Here is a 21360-nt window from a genome sequence, read left to right as displayed (position 1 = left end):
GAAAAATCGGCGATATTTTCGCCTGAGAATATACTTGAAAGAAGATCATCGGTTTTGTCATAGCGTCGCTTCAAACGCACACACTCGCTCAAATTGCTCTTAAATTGCAGACGTTCATGCTTTGTATAAGTTAAGTTTTCTTAAAACTGTTGCAGTAATGATTTAGAACGTGTAGAATTTTGTCAAAGCCATTCCAAATTTTCGTGTACAATACGAAACAGAAGTGGTGTATTTTGGGGAAATTACTGACTTTTACGCCAATGACAGTTTTCTTACTTTATATCTTCGTCGTAGTGCTCATTCACATATTTATGATCGCGTCTATTCGTGTTACGTTTCAAAAATTTACACGGTGTATCATAAAAATGTGCTCCACTTTGCGATTTGTTATCCCGTCCTGAGAACGGTGACATTATTGAAGAAAAAACTGGAATGATTCATTTTTTCAAATATTAGCTAATACGGAGAAGATTTTTTCGTTACATGAAACATTAGATACCTTATGTAATTTCACAGAGAGAGATTTCAATTTGTTTTGCATGGATGAATTATTGATATTTCTGCGTTCTCTTACAACTGCTATAAATAAAGTGCAGACTGAAAACAATATGTACTATGGATGTCTAATCTCATGCTTCCTATGTGTTCGGGAGCAAATTAATAAATCAAAAGTTCGAAGCTATTCAATTTGGGAGACTTTTTTTCGTGGAGGAAACCTTCATAGGCGTCCCGCGCCCTCCGGAAAGAGAGCGCCGGGTAATGCCGGATTCGTACCGACTAAAACCTCCACGGTGATTGTCCTGACGATTAGTAGGAGAACCCCGGGACCATCTTTTCGTATTGCTGCTAGGGCACTCTTTCGTCTTCTCCCCGATGATGTAATCGGAAGTCATCCTTGGTTGATTGGGCCGTTAGGGGGGACCACTCCTCCTAAGGTCAAGCTGCCTGGGCCGTCGTGCAAATCCAAAGGGGAGGCCAGACCCTCTTCGGCGTGACGGTACTCTCGACGGGTGTTGTTCTCTCACCCTTTCTCTCTCGGCGCGCTCCTTTGCAAGCATGACTTACTCGCAGTAGGAGCGGACGGCGATGTACTTCTGTTGCTCCCTCAGCATGGCTTCTACGATCGCCTCGGGGGCCAAACTCTCGCCGATGGCGAGTCGTAGGACACGGCGCGGTTCCTCCCACGCCGGCCAGAACTCCAGCGTGTGCTGTGCCGTATCTTCCTCTTCCTCGCAGTGATGGCACGTACTAGTCACCTGCCGCCGAATCCTTAGCAAGAACTCCCCGAACGCTCGCTCCGTGCCCGGTGAGCACCTGCGTCATCCTGTACGTTAGCGGGAGTCCGCCATGATCTCTCCAGACCTCCCAGTTCGGTAGGACCGCTCCAACGCCACCGTTCCCAAGTCTCGAGCCTTTCCTCCCCCGGAAGTAGCGGACCGACTGGCCGGCAGAGGGCGTATCCCCGCCCGAACCCAGGCCCTGCAGTTGACGGTACATCCGTTGGAGCGCTAGGGCCTGGAGCTCGAACGGAGGAGACGCCACCAGTACAGTCGCCGACGCATATGATATCGTCCGGTATCCCCTTACGGTCCTGATGGCGGTAGTCCTATGAAGCCTCCTCAGCAAGAGTAGATTGCGTCGACTTTTCATCAGATCTTCTGCCTACACGGGAGCCCCGTACAGGACCCGAGAACGGACGACTGCCTCATACAGTCGGCGCACTCCGACTCTGCCCCATCGATATTCGGCAGCAACCCACATAGAGCATTTGGCTATCGTCGTCACTTTGGGAACCAGGAGCTTGAAGTGCGGCCCGAACGTCCATTGACTGTAGATGGTGAGGCCCAAGTATTTCATCTGAGGTCCTACCTCAATTTCTTCTCCGCTTATGTCCAAACATAGATCGGGCGAAAGAGTCCCCCTACGTCGGTAGTCATAAAACCATATAGCCTCCGATTTGGCTGGGGACACCTTCAGGCCCAGCCTTCGTATACCCCATATCACGCAAGCGGCGCCAAACTCTCCGTGGCGCAGCGTCTCGTACCACCAGCGTCCTCCGGCCAAGACCAACGTGTCGTCCGCGTAACACACCATGTCTGAGTCTGGGGGCATGGGGCAAGGAAGCACCGCGTCGTATCCGATGATCCACAGAATCGGACCCAAAACCGAACCCTGCGAAACCCCGCGTTCAACGGGCCACCGTTCTTCTCCATATTCAATTCGGGAGACTAACTTCGAAACAGTTAGGACAAGTTCAAACGAAAGATTCAAAAGCTATTCTTATGAAGCTGTGATTGCTGCATTTCACATCCTAGATTTAACCCTTTCGCTTCGGTAGTCCAGTCCGCCGAAGTACCGTCACTAAACGGAAGCGCGCGCCAGAAACGCGCACAATGTGCGTGGTTGCTGTATATACGTTTTCCTAAGTCTTAAATATCAATAATTCTTGTAAGAACCGTATATGAAATATCGTTTCACTGTCAATGGATTTAACAGATTTTTTAGCACGAAATAGTATACGATCGTTTGGATGCTTGAAATATATTGCGTAAAACGTTTTGATGTTGTTTCAACAATGAGTAACTTTTAAGAAGTGATTAATCCAATATATCAATAAAATCAAGAGAAAATGTTCTGCCGATAACGAAAAAATATATTATTGACTACAGATGGCACTGGTGTATACCCAATATATGGGGTGCTGAACCCAGGATTCGTCGCGTGGTCGCCGCCTATATGCGGCGCTCGTACCCACAGCTCATTTCGTGGATGTCGTCTATAAACGACGCTCATACCCACAGGTCATCTCGCGGGCGCCACCTATAAGCGGCACCCGAAGCGAAAGGGTTAATCCAACAAAATGCTTTCAATACTGCCAGCACTTCTTTGGAACTCTTCGTGAATTGTACATTACTTTTTGCCGTCTGTGCACGAAGTCACTAGCCAATAACAAGTCCTTTCGTAACTTCAGTTAGAGCTTAATGCGGCCAGGCCTCGTAACGTGATAACAAACAATGGTCTGCCCAAGTGGAAATAAATTTCAACAACTTTCCTTCAGTTTCTAGGTTTCACTAGCTAGGTTTCGTTGTGATTCCGTTTGCTCGCTAGGTGCGATTCCTCTCGATCTTAAATAATCGATGCTGTTTAAAGTTAAACTTACCCAGCACACCTGACGGCGAAACTTTAACGATACACAGTTCCGGGAAGGAGCGCAACTAATGGCGTGCGGTTGCCGTAAATTTAAATCGAATCCAGAGAATCCAGCTTGAAATAATAATCTTTAAATTTCCATCTCGATCGAGAAACTCCCACGTTATTTTATAGAGCTATAAATATTTGAATTTTTCATTGCTTTCGTTGAAAAGTTATATGATTATCTGATTGGCGTGGAATCGAGTTGCTGCAAGTCGTTAGATCTTGCTTGCCAGGTCTGACCAGGTTTGTTGGTTGGTATCTTAGTTTACCTTCACTGGCGAGTTCACCCTTGGATTACGCTTTAATACTTAGTATCCGTATTCCGCTACTGCTCACTGATTTCCACTTTACATGTTGATTGTCGGAAGTTTCTTCGTCCGGAGAAATACGTAGTGTGATGACACTGGTCACTGTTTTTCTTGAACTTAGGGAAGTGCCTCATGAAATACTCCTATGTTATCCGTTTCTTTCTTGCATTCGAGTTTATGATATTTTTGTTACATTCAATTATTGACATTTAGTTGTCGTTTATATGTATACTGTTCATTACGTATATCTATTAAGATGTAGATCAACGAATTCGAAGAAATTGGAGTTTGCTTACTACGTTTATTTTGTTCACATCATGTTCTGATATAGCTTGTCAATTTTCATTTAACCGAACGATCTCAGTTTGCATCTTAGCACAAAGGAGCAGCTAGAACGCGGAGACTTGATAACTTTGGACAATTTCAGCCGGAAGTTGTTCTAATTTCATTCGTTGGCCGTACACGGAACCTTATTATGCGGTCCCGTGGTAACCTCACGTACCTATGTCTAACCACGCATCTATCGTTGTTCCATGTTCACTCGTGAAAGTTATGGCCACGTTATAGGCCGCCGGCGAACTTGCTATTGCCAGCCGTAACTATATGCGCCTGGAGGAAACTCGTCGTTCGGTAAAATGACCTCGAATGCTCCAACAGCTACTCTGACTCCTCTTTGGTCGGTGAAAGAGGGAGATTTAATTCGTTCCCTGTACCATGTTATGGCCGTGGTTCAAACGATAATGGTGACTCAATGGCATGCAAATGGAATGATTTAATTTAGAAATAGAAGCGAGCTCCTATCGTCGTTCTGTGGTACGTCAGCGTGTTTAGTCAGACTTCAAAGTTAGATGAATGCTTAGGTGATCATTAGTAGAATGTGATGTCATTTTGTCAGGCATATTGGCTATAATAGTGAGGTGTGTATGATAGGATCGTGATTAATAGAACAGATACGTCGATAGGCGAGCGATTAGTGCAGTAGACCGATATTTATCAGACATCGAGTAACCAACAAAAGAAAATGGGTCAATAGGGATTTATATAACCTTACGTTTATCTAATTTACCGAATTATTTGATTACGTCGATGCTGCATCATGAAGATGCTGTAGTTAGTAGAATAGGTCAGATAGAAATTAATGTTAGCTTGAATATTTGTTTTACAATGTGAAGACTAGCAAACCTATTTTCTTGTACCACGAATATCTGTGACTGGGTTAACGTAGACCTACAAGTTTTATACCTTTTCCTGATTTTATTATTTACATAGTATTATTATTTAAATAATATTAACTTTGTTCTTATAAATAAAATTTGTTTTTGTTATAATTGATGTTTCTAATCTAAAAATGGATTCTTTAGTAATACAAATATAACACAAATATAAAGTATAAATATAATAAAATATAAACAAAGTATAAATAAGCCGAATTAAACATTTTCTTTTTACGATGTGTATACGTAATAAACTATTTTGTACAATCTAAACTATTTACTACATTTTAGTAAATTATTTTGTACATATGTACCAATAAATTTCTACTTATTTTTATTTACGATATATTTAAAAATACACAGATGATCTTATCATCCCTGACACAAAAAATTAGTAGAATTATTTTAAACCAATCATCATAAATCATTGATTTCGACAAGACTCCTAAATATGTGGATCAAGATGGATAACCGTTGCTGAATAAACTTTGATTAAATGACAGTTTCACAACGGTTGATGTAATTGAAAAGCGAAATGACCTGGGATAGTTACCCGTAGCGATGCTCCCCACGAGTCATTCCTTAACCAGCAGTCGTTTCTTCGGTGACCTGTTAAAAGCGATTGCGTCGTAAACGCTAACTACTCTCACGAGTGTTTCGTGGACTCAACACGAGGATGTTCGACGATATAGACGAGTTCGACTACACGTACTCTCGGGTTCACACACGAGCAACGATTCTTTCGTTGATTGCAGCATTCCGAGGGTAATCGAGTTACTCGAAGGAAGCAATCCTTCTGCTTCCGTTTCTGTACTTTTGGCCGGGTGCAGTCGCGATGTATCGCCATTATTTCTGCAATGGGTGGCGCTGCTCTAGTTACGTATAAGTAAACAATTCCGTTGATTAGGAACGAAAATAACTGACGCAAAAAGCTGGTAAAGGAAGTGTAATTTTTTTATCCCGGAGTATTTTCTACTGGTCTTCTGGAGTTAATATTTGATAATATTCGGATGTGTGGTTTAATGGTTTAATGCAATAACGTTAAGATTATTGAGAAGTCCTTAATCAAGTTTAATAACTGGTTGGAGCCATCTTCCTTAATATATTTAGTTTAGCATTTTTTTTTGTTCATATGTTTGTGTATTTTGGATAAGTTCTTATGCATCGCGTACCATATTTTCTCGTCCTGTTTATACCTTCATGTATCATTTTTTCAAAGGCAAAGATTAGGCTAAAAAAATTTTTCTTTTATGATTGAATTAAAGTTAGATTTATGATATGTAGAATTTTCCTGTAAGGGGAATTTTAGAGAATATTCAAAAATTTTTCTGAAATTCGAAATCTTAAACAATCTGATAACGTTCATGAATTTTCTATTTCTTTTTCTAGTTTGTTAAATTTTAAAATGGGGAAGAGAAACTATATAATGTATTATAGAATATAATAGTCTCTTAACCACTTAACTGTTGCGACCTCTTCGAAAAGTGTATACCTAAAATGTGTCGTAAAAAGTAGACGATGACGAGTATACACGTCAAACACAAAGTATGTGTAGCTGTTATAATATAAAATTGAGTTGTGAAAATGAAGCGATTGTTTTGCTTTTTAATTTTATTACTGACAGGACTCGTCATAACACAAAATATTAGCATTTCTTCACGACGAGTATACTCGTCAAAAACAGCTAACTGATCAACACAACGCGAGAGCTAGTATCAATCGGAAATCTCGAACCAGTCAGTCAGTGACTGTGTATTCAATTTATAATTTTCATCCTTTAGATTTAGTTACGGATGAGTTGAAAGACTGAATCACTATTTCACGGAGGAAAGTCTTTATCATTAACTGGCGCCACTGGAAACTTACCAATTATCATATTAATAAAGAGGAAGAAACTACTCAACTGAAACGAGAATTTCTATTCCCCTTTAATTTCATTCGGTTTTAAATCGATTACTCCGCAAGTTCCACGTTTGAACACGAAATCGTAAGGAGACAGGAGACGGTATTTCACGAGCGTCCTTCATGTTGGAAAAGGAAGTCCGTTTGAAAGTTTACCATCACTCCGGGGTTTCTTCTCGCGAAACTTATGTTTTACGCGACGGTCTTCTTGTCTTCTTGAAAAGGTTTCTACGATCTCCATTTCTCGCGCTGGCTCTGCTTTCTCTTTCTCTCCTCATCTCTTCCACGGCCATTCCACTTTTCAATCGGTCCTCGCTTTTTGCGCTTGGTTCCTTTTCCGTTCGAGTTAAATCATTCAACTTCAGCGTCGCGCCTCCGGCGATGCTTAAAAACTTTCTGCTCGTCGAATATTCGTCGCGATTCGATGCCACCCCAAGAGAGCATTTAATCGCGATTGAAAATATATTCTGGAAACAAAGAGATAAAGTTGCATACGGATTATAACCCGCGATTTGTTGATTTATATATGCATATAATTATTACGTGTGTATCATCTGATTTGATTTTGTAGTTCAGACATTGCAGAGACGAACATGTGATTTTATTGCAATAATTTAGTTCTAAAAGATTGTCAATGAGCGATACATTCTTGCGCGTTCCACTAGAATAGATCATTTATCATTTATTATTTTGCTTCATTCACTAGTTTGACTTACACGAAGATGGTATCCCACTGGGGGTAGCCACCCACATGATAATCAAACAGCTAAAAAATCCTACCAAATGTCCAAACTGGACAAATTGTGAATGTAAAGAATTAAATAAAAAAAAAACTAGTTTGACCAACTATGCAGTGGCTACGAAAAGTTATCTGATATCATCAGTATTTTATATGTATAAATATTTAGCAGTATTTTTTATATATACAAATAATCTTTTTCTGCGGCCTCATACCTCTGAGAAGGACTTTGTTCACAGTCTTTTTACAATGTTGATTTACTTCATCTAACAACTATACGTATACCCATACACACCTATACATATCTACATACACGCGGGACACGCACACGCCTTTGCATATTTTTTTTTCACTTCCTCCTTCCTTTTCTCCATTTTCCTCAATCATCTTGTTACCTCTTCTCTTTCCCTATCTTTGACTATGTCCTTCATTCTCAAGTTCCCCCTTACCATTTCTTTCTTTGTATTTTCTAACCATACGCTCCAACTTTGCTGCATCTTTCATGGGAAATCTCGCACTTTCTTTTCTTCTCTTTTTTCCAATAACCAATTTCATCTTTCTATATTATTACATCTGGCCCTTGTTATTAGCTTTCGATTAATTGTATGCCCACTTCTTTTCAGATACGCTGCTCGCTCATTTTTCCTTATCTTTATACTTACTTCCTTTATATCTTTATACTATACTTTCCTTATATTATACATTACTTTATACTTTACACTTTCTATCTTGTTTACTTATATTGCCCTTGTCTTTGATATACTCCGTCCCTTTCTTTTAGCTTTGTTATTATTTCTTACTTTTCGCCTCTAAGCTGTTCGACCCCTAATTGGATTACTCCGATTGCTCTTAAATACCTCGATCGCGTTATCATTCAGCCTTCTTCCCTTTCCTTTATGTATGTTTTTTTAAGCAATTCTCTACGCTCTTCTTCCTTTGCTTCCTCATCGAACTTCATTGCCCTTTGTCCTGTCTTAATTCTTATCTTGTCTCTGTGTCTCTTCTAGTATTATGAACTCCAGTGTATATCTATCCAGACCTGATACTCATTTTAACTATCATATCTGTATCTTTTACAATTCCCCTGTCTCTTTCCAACACCATATTTTTGCACCGTATGTCAGCACATTCAGCATTAGTATGTCAAATATATACAATGTAAATTCTTAACTTAAAATCGTTCTTGAATTTTATCTCTTCTATGCCCCAAACCTGGTTTAGCACAATATTCTCTCTCTTGACTTATATCATTGTATTTATTATATCATTCACATAATTTGCGCAATTTGCAAATGTGTTAAATTTCGTATCATTTAGTAGCACCTTCAAAAATGTCTGAGGAGGATAGATATATTTGCTGTCGAGTGCCGCCACAGTACTCCCTTATCAGTGATAACATTTTCCTCTTTGTATATGCATATGGTCGATATGGTGGTATATGTATACGTTTCTCTTATGCATATGGTCGTACTTCGCTCGTTGTCTCCGTGTGCGGTTGCGAGAGTTTTTTTGGCATCTGCGGATTTGTCGTTTTCGATGTGGGGCAAGGCGTCAGTGTTTTGTTGTCAAACTCGTGCAGATGTTGCGCGAAGTCTTCGATGTGGCGGTGGATACTTGTCGGTACGGTGCGGGGCGTTCCGCGTACAGTCGTGTAGGCCTCTGTTCCTCCTCTTTTTAGTTTGACGTGCTGGTGGTGATGCCCATGAACTTTGCAACGGCCACATCACTCCTTGACTTGGTCATCGTCTCGTATCCTGTCACCAGCTTTTGCGCGTCGATCGGAGGTGAGGTGTCGAGGTTTGCTGAAGATGGAAGAGCCGTTCCTTGTTCATCGTAGCGATCGGTCCAGCTTGCCACAGTCGTAGATTCGCGATGATGGAAGTCTCGGTAGCGCTATCACGGTCACACATCTCTTTTTGCTGTAGAGATCACGTCGAGGTCACCAATTTGAGGTGGATAGGTATATTTGCTGTCGAGTGCCGCCATATGTCATATTATGAAAATGAAAAGCCTGATGAAAAAAACACCACTGGAATGATTCCCTTACTCTACTAACAATATCCGTTCAATAATTTCTATTACATATTTCTGTTACTATAATAAGAAGAAAGGAGAAAAAGAAATAAACAAATTGTGTTTTACGACAGTTAATCAGAATACGGAGCACATCGAATTTGAATATCGTTAGTCGATGTTTATAGATGTTCATCGATCAATTTGGGGCTATTAATTGCTCATGAACGATTAATTGTTCAAGAATACCATAAGTTTTATTTGTACGAACGTATGCAGTTGATGGCAGTGTAATTCGACGAGTTTACCAGCTACGTGTAGATTTAATTGTAATAATAAAAAAAAAAAAAAAAATGCAGACTATGCAGAAGGAAAGAAGAAGACCTGAGACGTGTAATAGAGGAATGTGAAATAACGGGAGGGCCAAAGGACATAGGAAAATGCCAAACAAGACTGGAGAAGGTTTAGCAGAACTGAAAGCAATAATAGAGAAGAGAAGGCCAAACGAAGAAGGCACAGCAAGGAGGCTAAATACCAAAGTTGCAATAGTTTTTGTCATTAGTTGCTAATTTGTAGTTTCTGGTTTTAGTTTTTAGAAATAGAATAATTAAGGTAGTGCAATAGAATAGAGTGGAAAAGAGGGGAAGTAAACATATAAGAAGAGAAATAGACATGAGATGTAAAACCGAAAGTTCGTCCAAAGCCGAAAGGCACGGATGAAACAACAACAACAACAACACAACAACAACAACACAACAACAACAACAACATGTTTTGATGTATTACACTGAACCCGTTAGAAGAAGCTTGTGAAGACGCTAATTCAAGTTTTCAAATAACGCGTTCATTTGTATGTACGAGTTTAATTGTAATTTATTTTATTAATTGTAATTTAGTTCAATGTACGATAGTGACGTTTAATAACGTCTCGATATTGAGAGAGTGATACTTGTTTACAGATTTTTATATCAATGTTATCGATGTTCGGAGATTATTAAAAATTAAGTCAATAATCCTGTTTACGTTCTTCTTCGGGATATTGGATATTAATCATATAAATAATACAGCTGAAATATTTACAAAAAATGAAGATGATCAAACTCATATACATAGGTATAATTTTTGCCCAGAAACTTTTACTCTGAAATGTTGAAGATAAAATTCAACTTGAAACTAGATTTTATTGCGAGTAAAGTCTGCCTTCGTTGAATCGTAACTGTAACCGGTACTACGAGTGTGACATGACACTATAATGCAAGGATTTAACGGCTGACACATAGAGGCGGTTAAGGGAAAATCCAGAGGACGGGGTGGATTCCAAACGTGCCGACCACCCTCGAAATTGTTAAGTCAAGATAATCGTCAACTTAGGTTTGGCTTCAAATAATTGATCCTTAAACTACGCGCCTCTTCGTTGTCTGCGTGCCGTCAACGGGCCTTACGAGAGAGAGTCGCTCCATAAAGATAGAATCACGGTACCGTACAAGCACCATAGTAAATGAATGTTGGGTTTTTTCTCACAATGAGTGACGAATACTTTTTTTTTATTTGGTAGACTTTTTACAATCAATTCTCATTAAGAATTATAAGTAAATTATACGAATACTGTGAGTGAATGTTACTGGTACAGTAAATTTGCTATTTTATATATATAATTTATTTCTTAAAATATCTGTCTAAAAATTAAAAATATCTAAATATTTTGCATATTTATTCTAATTTCTGTTAAAAACAACGGAGAAGTTACACGCCCAAAAAGTAAAAATTGCATTACTTTTTATAACTATTTTAATTTCTGCTAAAAATAACGGAGAAGTTTTTGTTTCATTGTTAAATGAATACATTAGAATATAAAAACAAGTAAACGAAAGAGCCTGCAGGAAGGAAAATAGTAAAGAGTATAAGGTGGTTCGATAAGGAAGAGTGGAAAATAGCTAGTGGTTTTCTCGGAGATTTTCTTACGGATGCTGTATATATCCGTCGAAGATATCTCAGTTTGCACTCCGGCTACAAGTAGCGACGACGAAAGTTCGACTGGTTTGAAATTTCGCCGAGGGCGACGCGGAAAAGTCTTAATGGATTGTATGATACCACGTATTCACGGGCTTTTAGGTGAATACAGGAAAAAGAAACTAGAGAATCGCTTGGATCTATCGTCGAACGTAACGCAATGAAAAAAATATGTCTCTTTCACGAAACGTTCATGACGAAATTTTCAATATCTCATATATATGTAATTTAATTTTTGTTATAATATAAATTTTCATAATTTTCAACTTCATGTTATAACTGAAACGCTTAACTATCCATATTCAAGCAAAATTGCGCTCTTAATTTTCTTTAGAGAGAATTTCTACCCTTCTTGAAAAAATTTCAAATATTTAACATAACGAACGATGATAGAAACGTGGATAAGTATGTCAAAATTTTATCAAATTTTTTGGAGGCTTAAACCAGTAACAATTAATGTTGACCATGAATTATCCATTTTGTCCATTTTCATTTCATTTCATTTTTCAGTTTTCGTCATAATGTACACTGCTAATAAGTATCATCTTCATTTTATGGGTATACAACGTTCATTTAGTCCCTTTTTAAATACGGATAGTTGATCAGTCGCTGCGACGTAGCATAGTGCACCAAATTGAAAAATTATTGAACATTTTCGTAATAACTTTTGAATCACATAAGATATCGAAATGAAACTGCGTTCAAAAAATGTTGAAAAATAATCCGTATTATTTTAAATACTATGTAAATACGATGTAAATATAATGTATTTTATGTCTAACAGTCCTTTTTTTAATTTTCTGAATTAAGCGGTTTTGAACAAATTTAAAAAACTGTTTATGCCATATTTTATAAATATATTTTTTTAGCTAATTTAAACGCAAGTTGAAGAAATTTGTTACTTTTGTATTGTAGAAAGAAATATTGAATAGTACTGCAAATTGTGACGAAGCTTTAATTGAAATGTATTGTCTAAGTGAAAAGTATTAGGTTGCCCCAAAAGTTTCTTTCGTTTCATAAGTGAATTAATAGATGCACAATATTTTTTATTTTATATTATTTCATGGATTTATGTATGATCCATTTTGTAGTAATAGAATAAAATGGATCAAACGTAATTCAATAAAATAATATAAAACAAAAAATGTTGTGCATCTACTATTTCCTTATAAAACGAAAGGAACGTTTGGGACAACCTAATAGTATTAAAATTTTATGTGATATTATATACATATATATTATTTAATAATGATGATAATATATTATATAGTAATTTTATAAAATATAAGGCAAGGAGTTATAAAAAATTGTAGAGATGTTTTATGGCTTGGATATGTTATATAATGTTGACTTACATATATGGGGACTGATAAGTGGTGAACGTCCATCATTTTACTCGTTTATGAGTTCTATAAATTCGGGGCTTAGTGTTTTACGATTTTTGTTAGATAATTTTAATCTTAATGCTAACATATATGGATCAGAAGTTAAAAATAGCCTATAAAATGCGTCTTCGTTAGTAGCGGTCCTTCAAACCTTTCTATTGTTTTTATTTCTATATTTCTTGAAATCCTCAAGCCTTGCTGCTTGTACCTCTTCTGAAAGTTGACCGATCGGAAGTAGAGCATATTCTATTACATCTACCCTGTGTATAGGGAGTTTATATACCGATACTGGCATACGATACCATTTGTAATTTTTTACAAAATGTTTTGCAGTGTCCAGAGTATATTTTTGAAATTTATCAGCTTATATTTCATATTCAGAAGATATTACTTGAAGTATAATATTGTATCGTGGACGAGGGGCCTGGGGGGTGTTGGGCGAATTATAAACAAGCGGTTGCGGAACACGTGCATGGTAGAGCTAAGACAAAAGACACGAGGCTAAGACAAAAGACAAGGGGTTGCTAAGGGACATAAACGAATTAACATTCGTTGTGACTTGAGACGTCAGAGAGTGCGAATTGTGTTGTCGAGAGAGTGTTGGATCCGTGGTGACGAGAGTTGCAAATTAATTATCTAGTTGTCTTAATTATGATACGTTATTGTGATTAGTTCATGTTAAATAACCATCGTGTCCTGTTTAACCAACATCTGTTTAATCCATTTATTGCAAATAAACTAATTGTAGTGAAGATTCTACAATATAGAAGCGTTTCATTAATGTTCCGTCAATGTTCATTATTTAGAATTGCAGAAAAAATTGTCATGCTTAAAAAATCGCCTTGCAATATTGTCATCTTTCGATCACTCCCCTATCCTTGTGTAACAAAGTTTACAAGTAGCTGCAATTTGTCCTTAAATTGCTTTTTTCCATTTTCCATTTTCTTCATTTCAGCTATGTTTGCTAGCCACTTGCTGAAGGGCATATTATAAGAGAATTGCAATAAACATCCGAAACATGGAATCCATGCGTGTAGGAAGGAAACGCCTGAAGAGGAACCATCAATATTCCAAGTTTTAGAATGCACAAGTTTCAGACCATTCATTTCCAATGGTTTTGCGTTGCAAATATGGCGACGCATCGCAAATGTAGTACTTGTTATAATATTACATACTTTATTGTCTACCATTATGTACTTACATACCCTATTTGAAGTTTATTTATTTCTATTGAATTCAAATGTTCTACCTCACTCTTAATCTGATTTATTTCTTCCTGTATAATTTGTGTTGATTCTTCTACAAAGCGAAACTCAATCAGCCGAAAAAATTAGGATGACGAAGAAAATCGTGGATTTTTCCATAAAACCTCACAATTTAATTTTTTCTGTAGAGCAAAAGGTACAAATCTCGAAACAAGTACGCTATCATCATTCGTTATATCAGTCTCCGCGAGAATCACTTGCTTATACCTGTGCTGTTCTGAGCTTCCATCACATTCCCATTTGCAAATAAGAAATAATTCTCAATTGTCTTCTAATCTGTTTATACTTTTCAATATGCGTGAAGTTATATGATTCAGTAAACTTTACAGCGTAACTTTGCCGTACGTTTCTGTTATTCCTATTGCTTCTTTTGTAGGATAACAATTACATTTTCCTCGCAATAGTATGAAGTATGAGGGCCATTGGTTACTGTTATATACATCTGATTGCCACATTTCTAATTGCAATATATTGTAATTTCGGAAGTTCTACAATGCTGAAGATGTTTAAAGCTCGTTTTGTTGTAAATGTTTTCCTCTTTTTGTACGCACTTTTTGTCAGAAAACCTTCGATACTCTCGTTGTACTCATTATCCTGCAGATACTGAAGTAGACGTCACTTCTGATACATTCGCTGACTTCTAAAACTTGATTTCGTTGCCTATAATAATGCGTCTAATTCTCTTAATCGTTCTTCGTAACTGCATCAAAGAAATGATTTTTTCCCTTATGAGCCCGTACAATAGATGATATTGGTCTTCTTACATTTAATTCAGGATTTTTTGTTGTTGCCATTTTTGCTAATACTGAATTAGGATAACTGAAATCTAATTCCAACCATGCCTGATTACGCTTAAAAAATAATGATTTTGTGTAGCGGAACCTTGTGTAGCTTTGTTCTCTGGAATGATTGTAATCCAACTGAATACAGTCAAAAAGTCAAAGCTTAGCCAAAGATTGAACAAAGGCTTATTTATATCGTAGTATAAACATATCAAGTATACTATTCCTTAGAGAAGAATCTCTTCTTTCCTTGTGTTCGATGGATGGATTGGACAATTTAACAGTGGCGGTATTAAATAAAAATAACTTGAACTGATTATTGTATGATTATATAGAGGAAGATGTGTTGGAAACGTTCTATTTATTATATTTGTTTTTATAAGACTTGGAACATATTTCTTATTATCGTAAAAAATTTCGAAAATGCTGCTTTTCTCTTCTTGAAAGAATGTCTTTTTTGCATAGCAAAAACTATTGAATACCTTAAAAAAAAAAAAAAATAAAAACGAATGAATTATTCTAGTGAAAAATACTATTCTTGAAATATCTAGGTTCAATTGTTCGTTTCGTCTAAAATTTTTATAAAATACCATTAACTTCTTCACTTTTAAATACAAATTGAATAAATATCGAGGCGGGGAAATTCACTTTTTGTAAAATGGCGCTGTCAACAGGTTCATTAGCGTATATGAAGCCGTACACATTTGATAACGGTAAACAACGAAACACACTTGTTGAAGTGATTCTCACTTCTAGGAAAACTCTACATCTTCTCTAGTGTTTCGTTTTCTTAGTCCTCGAAGCCATTGAGTATTGTTAGCTCTAAATCAATTTGAAGGGCCTCTCAGTCTCATAGCCTTTTCTAGGAGCAAGCCTTGCACAGATGGTGCAGCGAAGTATAGACAGGCCAGTTTTCGTAATTATATAAATACCCATAGGTCCATGGCTTCGGAGTTTTATAGTAAAGTAACGCTGGCAATGTGCAGATTTGGACTAGCATACACTGTACTTATATTTAAATATATTTCTAGTATACATTCATCCACGCATTTCCTCTCTCTATTCTGAAATAAACCTCAACAGCACTGAATCAAATGAACGTGTTCATACGACAAACAACATTCTTGAAGACCAAACATAATGTTAAATATGGTTGATCAGGTTTACGATGAAGATGTAATTATTTCGGTTATTGTCAGAAGAGTATTACTGAAAATTCTCAACGTGAGAATTGATTGTAATTTTAATAAATAAATAAATAAATAAAATAAAAAGAATTGTCAGAAGAGATTGTAAACCCTATCTCATATTCGTATCTGTGCCTGTTATTACTAGTTTTATTATACTTAACAGCTTGTCGAATGATTTAATCGACATTCTCGTGAAGTTAAAGAATTTATTTTCATATTTCCTAATTTCGTTAAAAAATATGGCGAACATTCTTTTTAAACGGTGTTCCTGTAATAGAGGATGCACTCAATATTTTCTTTTCTTCTTCTGCGTTGATAGCAATTTACAGCATATTTACAACATTTTCCTTGACGTCCTTTCTTTTCTTTTCTTTTTTTTTATTTGGTAGACTTTTTACAATCAATTGTCATTGAGAATTATAAGTAAATTATTTTGGCGTGGTACTGTAACTTGGATTATAAAAGTTTATAGTATGTTTGATTTTAGTTGAATCTAATGCTTAAATCTAAAGAGTATTGTCTTTTTAGTCTGCGGATTTGATCCGTCGTGTCAAGTAATTGGGTAATGGATTTTGGTGGTTGTTAACTCTTATATTATATCTGTTACGGAATTTGGATATTTCTCCTTCAACTGTGAGTATCTTCAGGTCGCGATGTATTGTTTCATTGGTAACATTCCAAGGTGCATCTATTAAGGATCTTAGAGTTTTTGATTGGAATCGTTGGAGAATTTCTATGTTGGAATTACTCACTGTTCTCCATAGTTGGACCCCATGGGTCCAAACAGGTTTTAATATGGCTTTATATAGCATTATTGACGTCTTTTTGTTGTCACGTCGAAGACACAAGAAATCACGAAACCGATATATCGCCGGTGATTTTGTCACGTAAACTTAAGGGTTGGTTGATGAAACAAAATAGCTGAGTCGTAACACAACTATTAACTTTGTTTTAATTAAACTTTATTATGAATTCAGCAATCACAATGTAACACACACTGAATTAACATAAATCACAATTCACTCCAACCACGTTATGTAATATTTAGTTACACTGATACGTTAAGTATGCGATTGTTATAAGGGTAGAGACCGGTAAAGATACCTTGACTATTCTAAGGACACAGAACAAGTGAAGTCTTACTGACGATACAGTGTCTGAGAAAGGCTAGGGGTGGGTGTGTCTAAGGACACGGGACTATCGGATTTGCTGATGACAATTTTGGTTAAGGAAGTGAGGGCAGTAGACACCGTCTCCGATTGGATAATAAGACGGTTGGTGGACCAGGAAGGGTTTTAGTCGGCCTCGTGAGAAAGTTGCTAATGGAACATACCAGATGTGAGGAAAACCAACTTTCCATGTTAACACGTGGTAAACAATAAACGTAAAAGAAAATCTAAGATAAGAGATACTCGCTTAGTCCGAAGGACCTTAATTATGAAAAAAGACCCCTGGTGGGTACTTAAGACTGTTGAGGGTACGCATCAAGGCATGTGGGTGCCATCCTGTCCGCGGTGTGTGGCCTGGTCTCTGATGGAATTAACGTTACAATCTCTTTGCGTCGCAGTTCAAACGTTTCACGAATAAGATGAAGAAATTGAACTTCGTATAAGATGTGGAAATTTTATTATATAAATCCGACAGAGTGACGGTTCAAAGTATTACAACAGAATAATGTGTTGAGCGCTAATTTAGGAGGGTCTTTATATGCAGGTTTTAGTCCCTTTGGAGGGGTTATCGTCGGATTTATATCAGAGGCAGCTATTCAGTTGCTGTTTTGTTATTAGTTCGGTAGCTGTGGCATGCAGGATGTTTCGTCTACTTTATTACTGTTTCTGAGCGGGTAGCCTTTCTTGAGCGTGTGACACTGTCGACGATCTCTATTGAGTTAAGTTTGGGCACCGAGTTTGATCGCTGGCGACTTATCGACAGTGCTCGACTCATTTTTGCTACTTAAATCTCTTGATTTACTCTTTTAACCCTCTCTTTCTGTTTCTGTCTCTTCTCTCCATCGATTGATCATAATTCATCGTAATTCTCGTACCTCTTTGACTTCCTCTTCAGGCGACTATTTTTCACACTCGAATCCTTCCGCGATCCCTGTATATCTCCGCAGCCATTCTTTCTTCTTTTAATTCCCACTAAACACCAATGCCTTTCCTCTTCACGGGATCTCCAATTCCCTGGTCGCCTATCTTTAATTTCCTTCGAATCTCTGCCTTTTCTCTCGGTTCGTTCTTCCGCTTTCTTCTTCTTCTCCGTGATTCAGCGTCCGTGGAAAATGAACATCGTCACCTTGGAATACATTTGCGTGTATCCAACTGTGTGTCAGCTTTATCTGACGTCGCGAATACGCCGCCTCGTCGGACCAACGTTTACTTAAAACTTCGTTCAAGTCTGTATCTAGCGGATAGGGGCACTGCCCTTTACATTACGTATTCTTATCTTAAAAGCTTTAATAATGAAGTACGCTTGCTAACGTCTGTCCCTATCTGCACTCTCTGATTCTGGTGACGTTCTTCGTGCAAGGTCTTGATAAGACGATTCTCTGTTGTTTTCGTTTGACAACGTCATTTATTATCCTTGATTTTTACTTGGTTTGAAGTTGATTTGCGTTATAGTTATTGATGAAATGTTTGTAAAATAAATATGTGGATTAATTTATGCATCTTCAGAAGGATATATAGATTGAGTCACTGATAGTATTTACAGTGTCGTCTATAAATATTAGAACGCCTTTTGATTTTATACAAGATGTGGTAATTGGCTCAAATTGCTTCAAGGAAGCAATTAATCAGTCAGAATTTTATGTTTAAGACAAAAAATATTTCAAAAATTATCTCCAAGACTTAGCGTTACAAGCATTAGTACTCTAATCTTGTTTCATAATAATTGTAATGAAATTTCAAAAAGTTTCGTATACCACACATAATAGGTTCATAAATTACCTTGTTCTCCAGTTTTATGAGTCAATTACGTGGGAAAGTGATATTTTCTTTTCTTTTTTTCCGGTCTGGTACAAACAAACTTGGAATGGCGTGGAAACCAAAATCTTGATTCATTCTCCAGAATTGCTCGGAATCCTTGTAAAATGAAATGCTGTCCGCGCTGTAGAATTCCACGCATGGTATAACATAAATCAAACTCCTAAATTTAAGAGATACTTCATTTAGAACGAATATTATTTTCAAATAAGTTTTATTGTTAGTCTATAATTATATAAAATTAATGATGTAGTGCCTGTAACAATGTAACTGTAATTAATTCTTAGGTAATTTGTTAGTGAATATGTTTGTAGAATGGTGAGATGCTCGAGCGTAGTTTCGAAGCCCCTTTTGTTTCTGAAATGGAAGCCACGCGCGTAAGGTTAATTAACGCGAACAAAATAGGTTTGCCAAAATTTTACGATGGTCTTGGCTTTTAATGAAACCGTCGGTGTACTTTAAGAGGCTTGAGGTAAGATTAATGCCACGGTATTAGCCAAGGGTTCAGCAATCCCTTCTAGTTGTACTACCCCTAACGACGATACTTAAAGTGCCGCCAGATAGATTTTAAGCCGATCAGGGAAGTAACGCGTGCAAATCGGAGCTATTACTTTTGGTTTTATTTTAAGGTATTGAAACATTACATTATAACGTAACTGACGTAATTCAACTCATAATTAAAATCTGCCTTTTTGATAATTGTTATCTAATTCAAATTATAATGTATTAGAATTATTTTTTGCTATTTTGTTTTAACTTTGCTTAATACTCCAGAATGATTTAGAAAAACTTGATAGTTAATGTAGTCTTCCAATTTCTTTGGGGGGCGGAGGAATCTTTGTTACATGATTTTTTCTCTCTTTTGGATTTGTTAGCATTTTTTAAATGTTTTTATATTTTTTTAGTTCGGTTTTTATTCTATAATTTTTTGTTCCTTATTCGTGTATATTGAAAGATCAAATCTCAATCCCAATATTTTTAATGTCATAAATATGATTATAAAAATGGTGTCCATGTTATTACAAACTACTAATTAGATTTCTTATATCAAGAGATTTTAATTCGTACCGACAAGGTATTTTATGACATGAATAAATGAACGAATTTAGTTAATTGCAAGATTTCGAATATTTGCGGTTTGAAATAGTAATTATGCAAATTTTATAGTAAAACATTATTAATTACTCAATTTATAATAACAAGTGCTTCTGTTTGGAATTCGTGTATAATTTCATTAATTATACACGATATTCAGGTTACTACAAAATTCGCATATTGATATTTTCAATACCATGAATTCATAAAAATAATACTTATTAATTTTTCCACTCTCAATTTTAAAAGATTCTTACTATATTTTTAAATTCATCAATTATCGAAATCAATTTCTTGACGTATCTACACTAAACTAAAAAAAAAATTTTCCTCCTCAGTCTCACACTCGAATTTGAATAAACTCTTATTTCGCTTAAACATCGTTCTGAACCGGTTTAATGCGGATCAATTCCTCGTAACTCATTTGATGGCCACTTCACATAAATACGATCGCTTTATTCTATTCTATTTATACTCATCCACGACTTGTCAACCCTAGGACACGAGTGCCTTTTCGAAATGCGCCCCAGTACCTCCTCTTCGAGTTTACCCTTCGCTTAGGCTTCTGTTTGTTCAACCGCGCCGTGCCACCCCCGAGGGTATAAGAAGGCCGTTCTTCAGCCTCGACCTTGTTTGTCAGTCATAATATCCTTAGAAACTCTTCGCCGAGTCTCTGGACGATCGAGGACGACTCAGACAAATTCATATTGCGGCTAGACGCCGGGAGAAGCGTTTTTCGATCACCTTCTGCTTTACTTGATCGATTCCTCATATGCGTGAAACGCTTCGAAAGACGATTGTCTGACGTGTTCTTTTCTTCCAAATAGCCAAGCTGTGACACGCTTTCGATAAATGTCTCGACCTATCTCTTTTATCGAATTGCCGGTCTGTTGTAATGTACCGATCCTCGTCACTTGGTCAAGGAGTTCGAACATGGTTTGCAAATTTGGCATTTTACAGTTATACGTGGGAGTGAAATATGAAAAGGTTGGATTTTTTAAATTGATCTTGTTCTTTACATTATTTTAATGATCTGTATCTTTCAATTGCAATTTTATCACAATATTATTCTATTATAGTTGATCAGTTTCATCTCTAACGTAAACAGCTTTCGTCGTTTGCCAACTAGTGCAAAGGAATCAGGTACTGCAGTACAAGGATTAATTTAATTTTTATTTTTTAAACTAATCGGTCTAAATCTGTATTGTGCGAAGTATCTCGTTGTACCTCAATTACTTTCCATGTTCTTACATTCTTGCAGTCGGCGCATTCACAGTA

The 21360-nt window shown here is 36.8% G+C and overlaps 2 protein-coding genes across 2 annotated transcripts in view; one reads left to right on the top strand and one right to left on the bottom strand.

The window, feature by feature from the left end:
- The window catches only part of LOC117239335, a 239009-nt gene that overhangs the window by 90166 nt on the left and 127483 nt on the right, over positions 1–21360 (top strand). The gene's annotated exons all lie outside the window — the stretch shown is intronic.
- LOC117239337 lies at positions 1249–2112 on the bottom strand. The gene is made up of 2 exons (XM_033504833.1): positions 1712–2112; positions 1249–1615 (listed from the first exon to the last, which is right to left on the bottom strand). Exons 1-2 carry the CDS (start codon positions 2110–2112, stop codon positions 1249–1251), a joined length of 768 nt encoding a protein of 255 aa, XP_033360724.1.

Source organism: Bombus vosnesenskii, unplaced genomic scaffold (genome assembly GCF_011952255.1).
Source record: "Bombus vosnesenskii isolate JDL3184/JDL3185 unplaced genomic scaffold, Bvos_JDL3184-5_v1.1 scf7180000013931, whole genome shotgun sequence".
NCBI lineage: Eukaryota > Metazoa > Arthropoda > Insecta > Hymenoptera > Apidae > Bombus > Bombus vosnesenskii.
The sequence above is the reverse complement of the archived record's forward strand: the minus strand, read 5'-3'. Positions and strand labels throughout refer to the sequence as shown.

Coding starts and splice junctions, on each gene's coding strand:
- LOC117239337 (XM_033504833.1), bottom strand. CDS start 2,112: ATGCCCCCAGACTCAGACATGGTGTGTTACGCGGACGACACGTTGGTC. Junction 1,616..1,711: donor AGAGTCGGAGTGCGCCGACT/GTATGAGGCAGT, acceptor CTTGCTGAGGAG/GCTTCATAGGACTACCGCCA.